Source organism: Symphalangus syndactylus, chromosome 11 (genome assembly GCF_028878055.3).
Source record: "Symphalangus syndactylus isolate Jambi chromosome 11, NHGRI_mSymSyn1-v2.1_pri, whole genome shotgun sequence".
Lineage (NCBI taxonomy): Eukaryota > Metazoa > Chordata > Mammalia > Primates > Hylobatidae > Symphalangus > Symphalangus syndactylus.
Window position 1 is genome coordinate 45,876,617 of NC_072433.2, and position 19,894 is coordinate 45,896,510.

The following is a 19,894-nucleotide window of genomic DNA, read 5'->3' on the forward strand; positions in this document are numbered from 1 at the left end:
ACTGTTGCTGTCACACACCCACCATAGCATCACACACCCACCATTGCTATCACACATCCACCCTCATTGGAAGCTAAGCATGATAAGGGAACTGCACAGAAACCACAACATCAAGATTTTGAATGACAGTTGAACTAGTTGACCTTGAAAGTTTCTTTCACGGTCTATAATTTTATGACTTTATCAAGCTTCTCTCTCTCCATGCCCAAGCATATCCCAACAACCTTTTTTAAGGAAGAGAGGAAAACTCAGATCCTTAATCAGCATTTAATGCTGAAATAAATTATGTCTGGTTTTTATATTAAAAATACTAAATATACCTTCAGTTCCATCTTCAGCATTTTCTTGCAGGTCAGAGAAAATTGTAGGTTTCACCAAGACAACACCATAACCTTCATTATTATGTATTATATTATTCACCATGGATATCTTGGGAATGTCATAATGTTCATCTAAGAAGTCCTGTGACATTGAAAACAAATGTTTTAGGAACTGTCATATTCAACATTTCCTGCCTTAAAATTCTTCTTTATTCACACTATACTAAAAATAAAGAGGAAAAGCTATGTTTAGTCCCATGTTGTAGTACAGTCTGAGCCCTTAGTGACACAGCTTTTCTCTGTCATTTCTGCAGATCTATAGGTAACAAAGCATTCTCACAAGAGATTCCAATCACTGATATTATCGAAATGTGTATACTGTTTATGCTTTTCAAAACCAGAAAATAGAACCCAACAATTTAATAAAGCATAATTTGTAGGTGAAGCCATTCTATCCATTGAAAAGTAGGTGTTCTGGCCGATGCTCACCTTAATGAGGATCCCTTCCTTGCAGTGATGGATCCCATTGTCACTCAGGGTGCACCGACTCCCAGGGTAGATTTCTATACCAGCACCCTGTGAGTCACAGTTTGAGATAATGACAATCAGTTTTTAAAAGGCAAGACCATAAGAGTTTATTATAATTACTTCTTAGCCTTTAACACAGTACAAATGTACAGCACAAAGATAAAGTATTTTACAGATAAGTTTTATCAGCCATTTTTAATCAACATTTCCATTTGTTCCATTTCTAGCAAGTTGTTGACAATTTATCATTTTCAAAACCACACACACACGCTAAGAGTGCCAACACTTGATTCTTGCTCTACTTGCTTTCATTCTAGATAAATGTTTTCTGATTCTGCCAAGAAAAAAAAAAAGTCATTTAACAATTTTGTTAAAAGACGCACTTATTCAAAATGACCAGTCTCTCAGATACTCAATTAGTTGGAGAAAAGTATTTGAATTTAATAAAATATTGTAATTTGAGGATAGAAACAAGACCCCACATTTTCCAAAACGTGTCAGTTTTAAAATACCCCAACCCAACTTAAAAATCATTTCTATGAGTCAAACAATGGCTTTCCAAGTGGGAACCATGACTTCTACCTCCACCAGTAACAAGATGATGCCCATCTACCCCCAACCCTGTACCTTCTTGTAGTAGTATCAGAGAAGCCAAGTTAAAACAGAAGATCCAGATTCTCACAACATAATACAAAAATATCCAACTTTCATTTGAAAATCCCTTGTCATACCAAGAATCAGGAAAATGTCAAAATGAATAAGACAATTAATAGATGCCAAAACCAAAATGTCAGATATGATAGAATTAACTGACAGTGATTTTAAAGCAGCCACGATAAAAATGCTTCAATAAGCAATTATGAACAAACATAAAACCAATGAAAAATGAAAGTCTCAGCAAAGAAGTAGATGATATAAAGAACCAAATGGAAATTTTAGAATTGAAAAATACAATAACTAAAATAGAAAGCTCAGTGGATGTGCTCAACAGCAGAATGAAAACAACAGAGGAAAGAATCAGTGAACTGGAAGACAGAACAATCAAATTTACCCAATAGCAGGAAAACATACTGAAAAAAAAGTAAACAGAGCTCCAGGGATCTGCTGGAATATAACAAAAGATCTAATATTCATGTCATCAGAGTCCTGGAAAGAAAGAGGTGCAGCTAAAAACATACTTCAAGAAATAGTGACTAAAAGCTCCCAAATTTGGCAGGATTTGGATAATAAGCCTACAGGTTCAAGAAGCTGAGCAGACACCAAACAGGATAAACTCAAAGAAATCCATGCCAACATACATCATAATTAAACTAGTGTAAGCTAAAAACAAAAATCTTGAAAGCATCAATGAAAATTTTATGCCTTACCTATAGGAGAGAAAATGTGATTGACAGCATCAGAAACCATGGATGTCAGATGAAAGATACACAGTATTGTTCAAGGGCTAAAAGAAAAAAAATTGTCAACCCAGAATCCTATAACCAGTGAAAATATTCTTCAGGAATGAGGAGGAAATCAAGATATTCTAACAAGAAAGGAAAATAAGAAAATTTGTCACCAGCAGACCTATCTTCATAGAATGACTAAAGGAAGTTATCTAAACAAAAAAGAAATGATAAAAGAGAAGATCTTGGAACATAAAAAAGAAAAAAAAAGAACACAGTAAGCAAAGATATAGGTAAATACAATAAGCTTTCCTTCTCTTGAGTGTTCCAAATTAAGTTCGACATTTGAAACAAAAATCATAAAATTCTCTAATATGGTGCTAGATGTATGTACGTAAGGGAAATGTTTAAGACAATTATAAAAAGGAGATGGTAAAGAATAAGAAAAGGAGGCAAGGTTTCTATACTTTACTTGAACTGGTGACACCAGTAAACTGTTATGTACATATAATATACAACCTAGAGTGACCACTAAAAAAGCTATATGAGGAGATATTCTCAAAAACAAATGAAATTCTGGAAAATGTTCGGGTATCCACAGGATGGTAGAAAAAAAGCAAGTCAAGAAATGAAAAGCATAACAAACAGAAACCATGAAATAGACTAAAGATTTAATATCAATAATTAAATGTAAGTGGTCTAAATACAATTAAAAGACAAAGATTGCCAAAGTGGATTAAAAACATGACTCAACTATATGCTGTCTACAACTCACTTCAAACGGAATATCGGCAAGTTGAAATTAAAACAATAGAAAAAGACTATTCAACAAGAAGAGCTAACTATCCTAAATATATATGGGTGCATGTAACTATCCTAAATATATATGCACCCAATACAGGAGCACCCGGATTCATAAAGCAAGTCCTTAGAGACCTACAAAGACACTTAAACTCCCACACAATAATAATGGGAGACTTTAACACCCCACTGTCAACATTAGACAGATTAACGAGACAGAAAGTTAACAAAGATATCCAGGAATTGAACTCAGCTCTGCACCAAGCACACCTAATAGACATCTACAGAACTCTCCACCCCAAATCAACAGAATATACATTCTTCTTAACACCACATCACACTTATTCCAAAATTGACCACATAGTTGGAAGTAAAGCACTCCTCAGCAAATGTAAAAGAACAGAAATTATAACAAACTGTCTCTCAGACCACAGTGCAATCAAACTAGAACTCAGGATTAAGAAACTCACTCAAAACAAAACCACTCCACTACATGGAAACTGAACAACCTGCTCCTGAATGACTACTGGGTACATAACGAAATGAAGGCAGAAATAAAGATGTTATTTGAAACCAACGAGAACAAAGACACAACATACCAGAATCTCTGGGACACATTTAAAGCAGTGTGTAGAGGGAAATTTATAGCACTAAATGCCCACAAGAGAAAGCAGGAAAGATCTAAAATTGACACCTTAACATCACAATTAAAAGAACTAGAGAAGCAAGAGAAAGCACATTCCAAAGCTAGCAGAAGGCAAGAAATCAGTAAGATCAGAAAAGAACTGAAGGAGATAGAGACACAAAAAACCCTTCAAAAAAATCAATGAATCCAGGAGCTGGTTTTTTGAAAAGATCAACAAAATTGATAGACCACTAGCAAGATTAATAAAGAAGAAAAGACAGAAGAATCAAATAAATGCAATAAAAAATAATAAAGGGGATATCACCACCGATCCCACAGAAATACAAACTACCATCAGAGAATACTATAAACACCTCTATGCAAATAAACTAGAAAATCTAGAAGAAATGGATAAATTCCTTGACACATACACCCTCCCAAGACTAAACCAGGAAGAAGCTGAATCCCTGAATAGACCAATAACAGGCTCTGAAATTGAGGCAATAATTAACAGCCTACCAACAAAAAAAGTCCAGGACCAGACAGATTCACAGCCGAATTCTACCACAGGTACAAAGAGGAGCTGGTACCATTCCTTCTGAAACTATTCCAATCAATAGAAAAAGAGAGAATCCTCTCTAACTCATTTTATGAGGCCAGCGTCATCCTGATACCAAAGCCTGGCAGAGACACAACGAAAAAAGAGAATTTTAGAACAATATCTTTAATGAACATTGATGCAAAAATCCTCAATAAAATACTGGCAAACCGAATCCAGCAGCACGTCAAAAAGCTTATCCACCACGATCAAGTTGGCTTCAACCCTGGGATGCAAGGCTGGTTCAACATACGCAAATCAATAAACGTAATCCATCATATAAACAGAACCAAAGACAAAAACCACATGATTATCTCAATAGATGCAGAAAAGGCCTTCAACAAAATTCAACAGCGCTTCATGCTAAAAACTCTCAATAAACTAGGTATTGATGGAACGTATCTCAAAATAATAAGAGCTGTTTATGACAAACCCACAGCCAATATCATACTGAATGGGCAAAAACTGGAAGCATTCCCTTTGAAAACTGGCACAAGACAGGAATGCCCTCTCTCACCATTCCTATTCAACATACTGTTGGAAGTTCTGGCCAGGGCAATCAGGCAGGAGAAAGAAATAAAGGATATTGAATTAGGAAAAGAGGAAGTCAAATTGTCCCTGTTTGCAGATGACATGATTGTATATGTAGAAAACCCCATCGTCTCAGCCCAAAATCTCCTTAAGCTGATAAGCAACTTCAGCAAAGTCTCAGGATACAAAATCAATGTGCAAAAATCACAAGCATTCCTATACACCAATAACAGATAAACAGAGAGTCAAATCGTAAGTGAACTCCCATTCATAATTGCTTCAAAGAGAATAAAATACCTAGGAATCCAACTTACAAGGGATGTGAAGGACCTCTTCAAGAAGAACTACAAACCAATGCTCAATGAAATAGAGGACACAAACAAATGGAAGAACATTCCATTCTCATGGATAGGAAGAATTAATATCATGAAAATGGCCATACTGCCCAAGGTAATTTATAGATTCAATGCCATCCCCAGCAAGCTACCAATGACCTTCTTCACAGAATTGGAAAAACTACTTTACAGTTCATATGGAACCAAAAAAGAGCCCGCATTGCCAAGACAATCCTAAGCCAAAAGAACAAAGCTGGAGGCATCATGCTACCTGACTTCAAAATATACTACAAGGCTACAGTAACCAAAACAGCATGGTACTGGTACCAAAACAGATATAGACCAATGGAACAGAACAGAGCCCTCAGAAATAATACCACACATCTACAACCATCTGATCTTTGACAAACCTGACAAAAACAAGAAATGGGGGAAGGATTCCCTATTTAATAAATGGTGCTGGGAAAACTGGCTAGCCATATGTAGAAAGCTGAAACTGAATCCCTTCCTTACACCTTATACAAAAATTAATTCAAGATGGATTAAAGACTTACATGTTAGATCTAAAACCGTAAAAACCCTAGAAGAAAACCTAGGCAATACCATTCAGGACATACGCATGGGCAAGGACTTCATGACTAAAACACCAAAAGCAATGGCAACAAAAGCCAAAATTGACAAATGGGATCTCATTAAACTAAAGAGCTTCTACACAGCAAAAGAAACTACAATCAGAGTGAACAGGCAACCTACAGAATGCGAGAAAATTTTTACAATCTACCCATCTGACAAATGGCTAATATCCAGAATCTACTAAGAACTTAAACAAATTTACAAGAAAAAATCAACCCCATCAAAAAGTGGGCAAAGGATATGAACAGACACTTCTCAAAAGAAGACATTTATGCAGCCAACAGACACATGAAAAAATGCTCATCATCGCCGGCCATAAGAGAAATGCAAATCAAAAACACAATGAGATGCCATCTCACACCAGTTAGAATGGCCATCATTAAAAAGTCAGGAAACAACAGGTGCTGGAGAGGATGTAGAGAAACAGGAACACTTTTACACTGTTGGTGGGACTGTAAACTAGTTCAACCATTGTGGAAGACAGTGTGGCAATTCCTCAGGGATCTAGAACTAGAAATACCATTTGACCCAGCCATCCCATTACTGGGTATATATCCAAAGGATTATAAATCATGCTGCTATAAAGACACATGCACATGTATGTTTATTGTGGCACTATTCACAATAGCAAAGACTTGGAACCAACGAAAATGTCCATCAATAATAGACTGGATTAAGAAAATTTAGCACATATACACCATGGAATACTATGCAGCCACAAAAAAGATGAGTTCATGTCCTTTGTAGGGATATGGATGAAGCTGGAAACCATCATTCTGAGCAAACTATCGCAAGGACAGAAAACCAAACACCGCATGTTCTCACTCATAGATGGGAATTGAACAATGAGAACACTTGTACACAGGGTGGGGAACATCACACACCGGGGCCTGTCGTGGGGTGGGGGGAGTGGGGAGGGATAGCATTAGGAGATATACCTAATGTAAATGACAACTTGGTAGAGATGACTGTCTGAAGAGAGTGGGAGTACACACATACATCTTGGTCCCATATTTCATATATTCATTTACGGCTTAAACCAAAACTACTTCCCCAAGAGGACAAGAGCTTCTACCTTGGCGCCATATAAATCCGAGTTCTTCATTAGAAACTCTGCCGATGTCCGCACTGTGACTCCGGTCGTCTCACACTGCAGCACACAGTTTTCCAGCGTAGTCTTACCACGGTGAACAACTGGGATGAAAACACACGCTGACTGTTTTAAGAAGTAATGTGCCTTTTCCAATGTTAGAGATAGCCTGGTGCTGACATTAGCTATGGTCTAAATATTTCTCATGGCTATCATTTAAATTTTCTTACCTAAATTACAAATTCATAAAATATAAAACAATGACTATTTTGAGTTATTTTCTACAATCTAAAAGCAACATTCTTTAAAAAGAATGACTTGACCTCAGATACAAAAGCACTTTCCATTACCAGAAAAAAAAAGTATCAGAGAGCAATTTTGCTGAGTATCTCGGAAGAAAAAGACCTTGATTCAAGAAAGGGGATACAAAGATTCCAGGAAACAAACATTACTCCCATGTGGAGATAACTTCAGTCTAGTGCTACCCTGAATACAGAGAAAACAGACCACAACACTGGGAAGTTTTAAAAGAAAAAAATCACCACACAGAAAAGAAACTAATATTAAATAACAAATTATCGTGAATAGGCTATTTTTCACTTCAGGGTTAAGATTGCTAAGTCATCACGCTATGTACATAAAAAAAAAATTATTTTCTAGGCCGCATGCAGTAGCTCACACCTGTAATCCTAGCACTTTGGGAGGCCGAGGCGGGGCAGATCACCCAAGGATCACCAAGGAGTTCAAGACCAACCTGGCCAACGTGGTGAAACCCCGTCTCTACAAAAAAATACAAAAATTAGCCAAACGTGGTGGCGGGCACCTGTAATCCCAGCTACTTGGGAGGCTGAGGCAGGAGAATTGCTTGAACCCGAAAGGTGGAGCTTGCAGTAAGCAGAGATCACACCACGGCACTCCAGCCTGGGCGAGAGAGCGAGACCTCTGCCTCTCGGGTTCAAGTGATTCTCCTGCCTCAGCCTCCTGAGTAGCTGGGATTACAGGTGCCTGCCACCACGCCCAGCTAATTTTTTTATTTTTTAGTAGAGACGGGGTTTCATCATGTTGACCAGGCTAGTCTCAAACTCCCGACCTCAGGTGATTCACCCGCCTCAGCCTCCCAAAGTGTTGGGATTACAGGGCGTAAGCCACTGTGCCCAGCCTAAATGAGTAAACTTTTTTTTTTTTTTTTTTTTTGGAGACGGAGCCTCGCTCTGTTGCCTGGGCTGGGGTGCGGTGGTGCGATCTTGGCTCACTACAACCTCTGCTTCCCTGGTTCAAGGAATTCTCCTGCCTCAGCCTCCAGAGTAGATGGGATCACAGGCGTGTACCACCACACCTGGCTAATTTTTAGTAGAGACAGGGTTCCACCATGTTTGCCAGGCTGGTCTCAAACTCCTGACCTCAGGTGATCCACCCTCCTTGGTCGCCCAAAGTGCTGGGATTGCAGGCGTGAGCCACCACGCCCAGCTTCAAAAATAATCAGTCTTCCATACACACTCATATCCCAGAGATATTGCAGGTTGAGTTCCAAACCACCACAATAAAGGAAATATCACAATTAAAGTGAGTCACACAATTTTTTTGGTTTCCCAGTGCATACAAAAGTTATGTTTACAGGAGTCTGGGGTGGGTGTATCACTTGAGGCCAGGAGTCTGAGACCAGCCTGGGCAACATGGCAAGACCCCATCTCTAAAAAATACAAAAATTAGCCAGACGTGGTGGCACACGCCTGTAGTCCCAGCTACTTGGGGGGCAAAGGCAGAATTGCTTGAGCCCAGGAGTTTGAGGCTACAGTGAGATATGATCATGCTATTGCACTCTAGCCTAGATGATAGTGAGACTGTCTCTAAAAACAAAAAAAAAATAAAAGTTGTGTTTATACTAATGAGCATATGAGTTTATACTAATGAGTACTATGTTTATGATGCATCTATTAAGTGTACAAAAGCATTATGTTTTTTAAAAATGTATACATCTTAATTTAAAATACTTTGTTTTGCTAAAACATGCTAACAATCCTCTGAGCCTTCAGCAAGACATAAATCTTTTTGCTGGAGGAGGGTCTTACCTCAATGTTGATGGCTGCTTACTGATCAGAATGGTGTTTGCTGAAGGTTAAGGTGGCTGTGGCAATTTTTAAAAATAAGACAACAATGAAGTTTGCCACATTGATTGACTCTTCCTTTCATGAAAGGATTTCTCTGTAGCATGTGATCTTGTTTGATAGCACTTTACCCACAGTAGAAAGTTTTTCAAAATTAGAGTCAATCCCGTCAAAGTCTGCCTCTGCTTTACCAAGTTTACATAATACTCTAAATCATTTGTTGTCATTCAACCATGTTCGCAGCATCCTCCCCAGGAAATTCTATCTCAGGAAACCACCTTCTTCGCTCATCCGTAAGAAGCAACTCCTCATCTGTTCCAATTTTGTTATAAGATTGTAGCAATTCAGTCATGTCTTGAGGTTCTACTTGCTATCATCAGGCTCTAGTTCTCTTGCTATTTCCACCACATCTGCAGTTACTTCCTCCATTCAAGTCTTGAACCCCTCAATCATCCATGAGGGCTGGAATCAACTTCTCCAGAACCTCTGTTAATGTTGAGATTTTAATCTCCTCCCATGAATCATAAATGTTCTTAACGACATCTAGAATGATGACTCCTTCCCAGAAACTTTTCAATTGACTTTGCCCAGACCCATCGGAGGAATCACTATCAATAGCTGGTATAGCCTTAGGAAGTGTATTTCTCAAATAGTAAGATTTGAAAGTCGAAATTACTCCTTGATCCATGGACTGCAGAATGGATGTTATTAGCAGGCATGAAAACAACATTAATCTCCCGGTACACCTCCATCATAGCTCTCAGATGACCAGGTACATTGTCAATAAGCAATCATATTTTTAAAGGAATCTTTTTTTTTTTCAGTAGGAAATCTCAATAATGGGCCTAAAATATTCAGTAAACCACGTTATAAACAGATGTGCTACCATTCAGGCTTTGTTGTTCCATTTCTAGGGCACAGGCAGAGTAGATCTGGCATAATTCTTAAGGGCTCTAGGATTTTCAGAATGGTAAATGAGCACTGGCTTCAACTTCAAGTCACCAGTTACATTCGCTCATAACAAGAGAGTCAGCCTGTCCTTTGAAGCTGTGAAGCCAAGCACTGACTTCTCCTCTCTAGCTATGAAAAGTACTAGATGGAATCTTCTTCCAATAGAAGGTTATTTCACCTACATTGAAAATTTGTTGTTTAGTGTATCCACCTTCATCGATTACCTTAGCTAGATTTTCTGGTTAACTTTCTGTAGCTTGCATCAGCACTTGCTGCTTCACCTTGCACTTTTATGTTACAGAAATGCTGCTTTCCTTAAACCTCATGAACCAACAGCTGCTAGTTTCAAACTCTTCTACAGCTTCCTCACCTCCTTCAGTCTTCATAGAATTAAGGAAGTTAGGGTTCTGCTCTGCAATACACTTTGATTTAAGGAACGTGGTGGCTGATTTGATCTTCTGTCCAGACTACAGAAACTTTCTGCATATCAGCAATAAGACTGTTTCGCTTTCTTATCATTCATGTGTTCACTAGATAGTGCTTTTAATTTCCTTTATGAACTTTTCCTTTACATTGAAAACTTCACCAATTGACACAAGAGACCTAGGTGTCAGCCTATCTCAGCTTTCGACATGCCTTCCTCACTAAGTTAAACATTTCTAATTTTTAAATTTAACGTGAGAGACATGTGACTCTTCCTTTCACTTGAACACATAGATGCCATTGTAGGGTTATTAACTGGCCTAATTTCAATATTGCTGTGTCTCAAGGAATAGGGTAGCCCAAAGAGAAGGAGAGAGATAGGGGAATGGCTGATTGGTGGAACAGTCAGAACCCACACAATTATCAGTTAAGTTCACCATCTTATATGGATGTGGTTCATGGCACCCCAAAACAATTACAGTAGTAACATCAAGATCACTGTTCACAGATGAGCATATTATCTATAGTTTAAAAAAAAAAAAAGGCTTGCAATATTGTGAGAGTTACCCAAATGTGACCCAGAAACACAAGGTGAGCACATGCTCTTGGGAAAATAGTGCCAATAGACTGGCTTGAAACAAGGTTACAACCTTCAATTTGTAAAAAAAACAACTCAGCATCTGTAAAGTGCAATAAAACAAGGTATGCCTGTACTCAAGAGTGGCATTTCATTAAATTCTATCTTCCAGAGAGAGTACAGTTTTCCTTCAAATCTTAGAACAAATGATACACCAAACATTCAGATACTTACTTAAGATTCCCTCTACAGCATCGTGCTGAACAAATTTTATGCCTGAGATTTTAATATCAGCACCGGTGCAGTCCACAAAAGTGTCGCCTTTGCCCCTCTTTTCTATCACAATGTCATCTGGTAGGCCATATCCTAAGGAAGAGAGAGCAAGAACACTCAAGATGGGTGAGGAAAAATATCTAAACATGAACACTTTAGAACAGGTTTCTCTAGTTCAAATGACTGCAGGTGATAAATGAGACCAGTCAATCACGTTGCATTTAAATAAAAATCTATCTCCCCACACATCCTGTATAATTTAAATCAGGATATCCAGTTTTTAACAATAACAACTCTCTGACTAGTCCCCGTATCAGGGAGACTACCCTATCAACTATCCCACATCAGCTCAGTACTAAATTCACTTTCAAAAGTGCTATAAAAAATAAATAATGAGGCTGGGCACCGTGGCTCACACTTGTAATCCCAGCACTTTGGGAGGCTGAGGGGGGCGGATCACGAGGTCAGGAGACCAAGACCACAGTGAAACCCCGTCTCTACTAAAAATACAAAAAATTAGCTGGGCGTGGTGGCCTGTAGTCTCAGCTACTTGGAGAGGCTAAGGCAGGAGAATGGCGTGAACCCGGGAGGCGGAGCTTGCAGTGAGCCGAGACTGCGTCACTGCACTGCAGCCTGGGTGACAGAGCGAGACTCCGTCTCAAATAAATAAATAAATAAATAATGTTCAAGACCAGCCTAGGCAACACAATGAGACTCCATCTCTACAAAAACCAAAAAAAATTAGGCGTGGTGGCATGCACCAATTACTCACTACTCAAGGAGGCTAAGGTGGGAGGGTCACTTGATCCCAGAATTTTAAGGCTGCAGTAAGCTATGATCATGCCATTGCACTCCAGCCTTCATTCTGGGTGACAGAATGAGACCCAATCTCAAAAAATGATAATAATAATAATAATAAGGACTTACAGCTGAGTCAAAGAACTTTAAAGCACTCACCCTTAGAAGTTTGTTTCTAACTCTAACATTCTATGATTCTAATATAAATTACATTTGAAAAAACCTAAACAGTTCTCAAGATGATCTAATTTGAATATTCTCTTAAACAGTTGGCTTAAAATCTGACAAACTGACTAGTTACAGTTACAGGAAAAAAAACAGTCTACCTCATTGACAAATAAAAAGCATCAGATCGAGGCTGGGTACGGTGGCGCACGCCTGTAATCCCAGCACTTTGGGAGGCTGAGGTGGGCAGATCACTTGAGGTCAGGAGTTCAAGAGCAGCCTGGCCAACATGCAGAAATGCTGCCTCTACTAAAAATACAAAAGTTGGCTGAGTGTGGCATGTGCCTGTAATCCCAGCTTCTCAGGAGGCTGAGGTGGCAGAATTGCTTGAACCTGGGAGGCGGAGATTGCAGTGAGCGGAGATCATGCCACTGCACTCCAGCCTGGGTGACAGATTGACTCTGTCTCAAAAAAATAAAGCATCAGATCTCAGTGAGGTGCAGTGGCTCACGCCTACAATCCTAGCACTTTGGGAGGCCGAGGCAGATGGATCACTTGAGGTCAGGAGTTCAAGACCAGCCTGGCCAACATGGAGAAACCCTGTCTCTACTAAAACTACAAAAATTAGCCAGGCATGGTGGCAGGCACCAGTAATCCCAGCAACTCAGGAGGCTGAGCCAGGAGAATCGCTTGAACCCAGGAGGCAGAGGCTGCAGTGAACTGAGATCACACCACTGCACTCCAGCCTGGGCGACAGAGCAAGACTCCGTCTCAAAAATAAAAACAAAAAAACCATCAGATCTGTGTAAATGTTACTCAAACCATTAATGCAAGCCCAACACCTGAGTAGGCTTACAAAAAACTGGAGTATCAGAAAACTAAAGAATTCGCTTGACTTCCATTATAAAACAGAACCACATAGACAAAGCTGTAAGAAATAACTCTCATTGTCTAAAGGCGAATCTTTGAGAAAATGCAAGCAGTAACTGTTTTTAACAAGCAAAGCCACTCAATGTATCTACACTGGAAGAGGACAAACAAGGCTTTGGGGGCCCTAGAGAATGCAAGGGGACTCCACACACTGGAATGCTACCGGGGTGGACTCTGGATGCCTGAATTATGAGTGATTTTGTTTCTGATTGTTGTATGTATCTGACTGTACTTTGCATATTTTCTACAATAACCATTGCTTTTTATCATCAGAAAAATTAAAAGTACAAAAAGAATTGTATATTGAGAAAAGATTTTTACACAAATTTTTATATAATTATGTATTTCTTTCCACTTCAAACATAAAACCATCACCTAAATGAATGGATTTTCAAAACATCAAAGAAAAACCCTATTGTAAGTACTATTGACACCCTGCACATAGTAGGTACTCAATATATATCTCTTGTTATATGGGTTAGCTATAGATCACTATCAGATGAGCTTGAATCTTACTCACGAACACTCCATATATGCACACTAGAGATACCTTCTGATTCCCCAATTCTCAGACCCATACTGTTAGTCAATATACAGCCATTTTTATACTTAACTATCAGCATTCTATATGTCTATTTATGACACTCTGGCAATTACATTAAAATTTCCTCACCAATCTAGGAAGAACTCTTACCTACCATACAAACTATAATATCAGTGTTACTTCCACTATGCCAAAAAATAGTGTTTTTATCACAGTGATTTATCTTGCAGATGTGTTATTTATATACACACATCTATTATACATCAAAAATTGGAGAGTAGAAAAGAACAAAAATTCCACACATAAAATAAAAAAGGGGGTGAGATGATGTACTAGGAACAGGAGAAAACTAAACTTCCAACCTCAGTTCCATTTAGAAGTACTGACAAGATAAAGAGCATAGCTTAAGCAGTTTCTGAACAGCTGCACAAGTCCCAAAATGATATATGATTTTTTGCATTACAAGCTTCACTGCTAACTTGAAGCTATTTTGGTAAATAGTTGAACAGGTGTAACTAAATTTGACATGTTATGAAAATATACAGGACCAAGATGAATAATTTTAAAGTAACCTAAATTTAGAAATCACTCTAAATGAACAATAAGATTATAACTGTGAAAAAGTTATTTTTTTTTTAGACAGAGTCTTGCTCTGTCACCCAGGCTGAAGTGTAGAGGTATGATCTTGGCTCATTGCAAGCTCCACCTCCCAGGTTCAAGCGATTGCTCTGCCTCAGCCTCCCGAGTAGCTGGGATTACAGGCGTGCAACAACATGCCCAGCTAATTTTTGTATTTTTAGTACCGACGGGGTTTCACCATGTTAGCCAGACTGGTCTCAAACTCCTGGCCTCAAGTGATCTGCCCACCTTGGCCTCCCAAAGTGCTGGGATTACAGGCGTAAGCCACCACACCCAGCCCAGAAAGTTATTTTTAATAGAATCTTTCAACATTAATCTTTTCTAAAGTATACTTTGGTCAAGACACAAAGTGTAGCATTTGTGACATTCGGCAAGCATTTAGAGAATTAAGATAATTGGTACCAATTTCAAGTTAAATGCCCTTCATTATACCTCTCACGAAAATAAGCTAAGTGTGAAACAAAAAACAAAAAGCCATGCACTAACATATCTGCAACATCTATAAGAGCAAGCAACAAATTTTTAAAATACTAAAATTTTTTAAAATATTGCTAGGAATTTTTTTTTTTAATTCTAGAAATTAGATTTCCTTTCCATAAACCACCTACAATCTGGAAAGTATGCTTCTTCCTAATGGTCTTTTTTCTATATGAGCCTATGAACATCTCCCCAACATACACACTGCTACAAAGAACCACAGCTCAAGTTGCTGAAACACTGGGTCAACCTCTTTTAAGCTTTCCATGTCCTTAATGTTTCAAGGCAGCTCACTAGAAATCAAATAGGTTCAAATCACATTCTTGGAGTTTCAACAAAATCGATGATTTATTGTCTACTTAAACATATCACGTGTGAGAGTTTGGCTGTGTGTCTTCCATACTCACCTTCCAACTCAATGGAGTCAGCAATGGAGAAAGTGCCATGTACCACATAATGGCCAGGACAAACAATAACAGTGTCACCTTCAAAGCAGGCATTTATAGCAGACAATGGATCACTATGGAACTAGAAAACAGTAAGAACACATTTGTAAATATACACTCCAAAAAAAGTAATTTGAGTATTACTCTAGGTGCCCTCATGTCTTACTTTGAAAATAGAAGCCAAAAACTGCATATTGAAGCATCTCCTTTGATAGCGCACTGACCTAACACATGCCTGGTAAGTGACTACTGCTGACGAAAGGCAGGGCTCTCACTACTTCCCATGCACAGAAAACCATCTTGGGAAAGCTCCTGTAAATACTTTGTGGGATTTGTGAAAACCTGTGGTGAATCAGAAGAAAAAAAGCCACCTGGAGTGAGAAACTCTCCGTTTACCTGAATTTCTCTTTCTTCCTCACCAGGCTCCGGGCAAAGCCTGTCTGTGAGCAGGGACCGCAGGAGACCAGCCATCATGGTGGAGGAGACCACATGAGTGATCTTCTGACCGCTGGGACGGACACCCTTTGCTTGGATATTAGAATTCTTCTGATAACCAAACACATACCTTAAAGAAACGAAACAGGCCTATCAGTAAGACAGCGAGTAAAAGATGCTGACTAAGAATTACAAAGACACACATACCTCAACAAAGGATTCTCAATGAGTTTCAGCTTTTGTTTCAACTGCTCCATCTCCGAATACAATTTTAACCCTTCCACCATGGAGATATTTTCCTGCTCGGAATCAGAGTTACAATTTGACAAACTGCTTCTCAGATTTAAAAATTTCCTGTAACTCTCTTCACATTGAGACAACAGATTGCGGTAGTCAACAATAAGTCCTGATGGAACTCGGTCTTCAAGAATGTCATAATGCCTGAAAGTTTAAAAGCAAAGTGAAATCCACTGCCTTTCAGGCACATTTTCCTATCATTAAAACAGCCCACTGAGCACTCCAAGACCCAGTAAGAAAAGTGTTCTACAGTATATAACTCAGGTGCATGTTTTTTTGTTTTTTTTTTTTTTTTTTGAGACGGAGTCTCGCTCTGTCACCCAGGCTGGAGTGCAGTGGCGCGATCTCGGCTCACTGCAAGCTCCGCCTCCCGGGTTCACGCCATTCTCCTGCCTCAGCCTCTCCGAGTAGCTGGGACTACAGGCGCCCGCCACCACGCCCGGCTAATTTTTTTGTATTTTTAGTAGAGACGGGGTTTCACCGTTAAGTCTTTCTGAATAGCACTATAATAACAATAAGTGGAAGCTGTTGAAAATTTAAAGCACCACTTCCATACTTTCCAGACTAATTTTTCTCCTCTTGAGGAGTTGTTTACTTTTTTTCTTGGATCCAAGCATTTGTGCTTTAGAAACACTGAAAGTTCATGTTGCACAATTTTATTATTTAATAAGAAATTATTTTCTTCTGATATATTAGATTCAAAAGCTTAATAAGAAGGTGGCGGGGGGCAATTTGGGAGTGGGGGTAGGGAGAGCAGTTTCTCAAATTGTTCCACAGCAATGTTTAAGATTACCATATTTTTCATGGATCTGAATATGACTTTAAAAATTTTTTAAAGATTACCATATTTATAGGATCAAAAAGTAGAAATGACTGAAATAATCTAGTCCCTCCTTCCATTTAAAGCACTATGGCACAAAATTATGCTGAATATTCCCTAAGGAAGATTATTAAAGAATTTCAAAAAATAAGCCCTTGAGATTCGGAGGGGGAAAAAAAGGTGCCATTACTAAACTAGAGAGTGACTGAAACAAAATAACCTTGTACTGGACAACCATACTGGCACTTCACATGTATTAATTTATAAACTTTCTCAAATATAAAAACAGAATACAGAGTATTTCTAGATGCAATAAAATAATTTGTAAATGCACAATCAAGTTAACAGATATAAAATTAATGGGTTTAAAAATAAAGTAAAATAGGCCGGGCACAGTGGCTCACACCTGTAATCCCAGCACATCGGGAAGCCAAGGCAGGCAGATCACTTGAGCCCAGGAGTCTGAGGCCAGCCTGGGCAACATGGCAAAACCCTGTCACTACAAAAATACAAAAATGAGCCTGGCGTGATGGCATGCACTTGTAGTCTCAGCTACTTGGGAGGCTGAGGTGGGAGGATGGCTTGAGCCCCAGGGGTCAAGGCTGCTGTGAGATCATGCCACTCACATGATCTTGACACAGTAATTATGCCACTGTAGTCCGTACTCCAGCCTGGGCGACAGAGCAAGACCCTGTCTCAAAAAACAAACAAACAGATGCTCAGGGCCCCATCCAGACCAATTAAATGGGTCTCTGGACGTAGAGGGGTATTTTTTTAAGTTCTCTGGGGATGCTAATGTGTAGCCAAGAGTGAGAACGATTGCCTTAAATGATGGTTTTTTTTTTTTTTAATTTAGTCATGCTCTAAATAAGATAGGGAAAAACAAAAGCAAGATAGAACCATGTCTTAATCAAATTTACATCAGACTATGAACACTTAAACATTTTGAAGGAATAAAAAAGAAACTTTTCCCGCTTTTCAAGTAAGTGAATTAGGTGAAGTTTGAAAAGCAAGGATTTTGTCTACTTTGGTTAATCCAAAACAAACTGAGTGAACAGCTGTGGAAAAAAAAGGGAAAAACAAAAAAATTTAAAAATTTTAAAAATAAAAAAAGAAATTGAGGATGAAACCATGTTCTACTAAGTTGTGAAGATTAAGACTCAAATTTTAAAATAAGTTTCTTAGCATTTCCAGTATCCATGCCCGTTAGCTTATTTCTTTTCATTATATCGATACTTCATAGTCTAGAAGCAATGAAGTAACATTTGTGTCACAGATCCCGAAGTTCTGAAGCAGTGTTGGTTTTTTTCCAGACCTCCTTTAGTCATGTATAAGCAGTGTGTTTTGAAGCAGAAAGGAAAAATTTACTGCACAGTACAAAATCCAGACAGTCTGATTTGATCTTGCCTGTTGATAGCCCCACTCCTATCTTAGCCCAGAGACCTTTTTTAAGTCTGCCTACATTTGATAACATTCCAGTCTCTCCATCAAGTACCACCGTGTCTTCTGCATAACTACACACAATTCCTCCCTTATGCCTTCCCATCTGCCAGTGATGTACAAGCTATGCATGTAAGTCATTGCTTGTCATTAGCACATGCAAGGCTATCAAATCAGAATACAATTTTTTTCCAAGTAAAGGCTGAATTCGTCCAATATACGTTATGTTCCCTTATCATATTTCACGTCAATCAAAATCAATCATTTCTTTTTAAGAGCAAGGGTATCAAACCTGGAAAATATTCAAGCTTATTGAAATTTTGGGATTTTATTGAATATGCTATGGAAAAATAGGAAACGTACAATGGAAAAACTGGAAAGCCTGAATAGAAATCATAGCCCATTTATGAAGAGCTAAAATCAGACATACATAATTCTAAACCAGGTAGAACTATTAATCAGACTTTCAAAGTTTTTTTTTTGAGACAAAGTCTTGCTCTGTCATCTAGGCTGGAGTGCAGTGGTTCAATCACAGCTCACTGCAGCTTCAAACTCCTGGACTCAAGCGATCTTCCTGCCTCAGCCTCCCCAGCAGCTGGGACTAGAGGCGTGCCCTAGCACACCCAGCTAATTTTTTTTTTTTTTAGGTTTTGTAGAGGTGGGGTCTCACTATGTTGCCCAGGCTGGTCTCAAACTCCTAGGGTCAAGAGGTCGTCCCGGGCTGGGCACGGTGGCGCAGTCCTGTAATCCCAGCACTTTGGGAGGCAGAGGCGGGCAAATCACTTGAGGTCAGGAGTTCGAGACCAGCCTGGCCAACATGGTGAAACCCCGTCTCTACTAAAAATACAAAAATTAGCTCGGTGTGGTGGCGTGCACCTGTATTCACAGCTAGTCAGGAGGCTGAGGTGGGAGGGACACTTGAGCCCAGGAGATTGAGGCTGCAGTGAGTGAGATCACACCACTGCACTCCAACCTGGGCAACAGAGTGAGAGCTTGTCTCAAAAAAGTCGTCTTCCTCCTTCGGCCTCCCAAATTACTGGGATTACAGGTGTGAGTCACCATGCCGGGCCTCACATATTTTTTATTTTATTATTATTTACTATTTAAGCCAAGAGAAACTCACTAAATCGACTTGAGTTCCACAAAAATGTAAAGGCTTACAGTCTTATCTTCTCATCTCATCTTTCACATGGGGGAAAAAAAATCATCTTTCAAACGAGGAAAAAAAAATCATCTTTTACCCGAGAAAAAAATTACCTTCTACAATTATTTTTTTGGAGTGCAAGTTATATTTTATTCTTATTGCGGTATTGCCTATGAAGTTACTGCTTATGAATGCAAGAAAAAATTACTGGTCTTAAAGCACCATCTAGTGGGAAGATAAATGCCACATTTAATAAGGTCATTAAGATTTAAGGCAGGAGGCTGACAAAATATCCTAAGGTAGATCTGTTAGTTCAGCCTGCTGTGTTTCACTACAGAAACTTAGAGTAAAGCCATATACCTTTAAAGTATTCTTTACAAAATTAAAGCCAAAAAGTCTTCTATAATTCAAATAATGTCACTGTTTTTCAAACAATCGAATTTAACAAAGGGCTTCTTAACCCACTAGTTCAATTGAATTTTATTCAAATTAACAAAACAGTGAACTACTAATTTAGATGTTCTTGAACTTCCTGCTTTTAGACTCAATTTATAAACACTAAAAGCAGGCTTCTCTGCACTTGT

At 38.8% G+C, this 19,894-nt stretch overlaps 1 protein-coding gene across 6 annotated transcripts in view; it reads right to left on the reverse strand.

The window, feature by feature from the left end:
• Positions 1-19,894, reverse strand: part of SHCBP1 (SHC binding and spindle associated 1) — a 35,602-nt gene that overhangs the window by 2,000 nt on the left and 13,708 nt on the right. For 3 of the 6 annotated variants that reach the window (XM_055298710.2, XM_055298711.2, XM_063611895.1), the window contains 7 exons: positions 15,817-16,050; positions 15,571-15,739; positions 15,136-15,256; positions 11,137-11,268; positions 6,832-6,950; positions 810-896; positions 321-462 (listed from right to left, as the gene is read on the reverse strand). In XM_055298710.2, coding sequence (XP_055154685.1) covers positions 321-462; positions 810-896; positions 6,832-6,950; positions 11,137-11,268; positions 15,136-15,256; positions 15,571-15,739; positions 15,817-16,050 — 1,004 coding nt within the window. The remainder of the gene's footprint in view (positions 1-320; positions 463-809; positions 897-6,831; positions 6,951-11,136; positions 11,269-15,135; positions 15,257-15,570; positions 15,740-15,816; positions 16,051-19,894) is intronic. The other 3 variants (XM_055298712.2, XM_063611897.1, XM_063611896.1) reach the window with 1 other exon arrangement.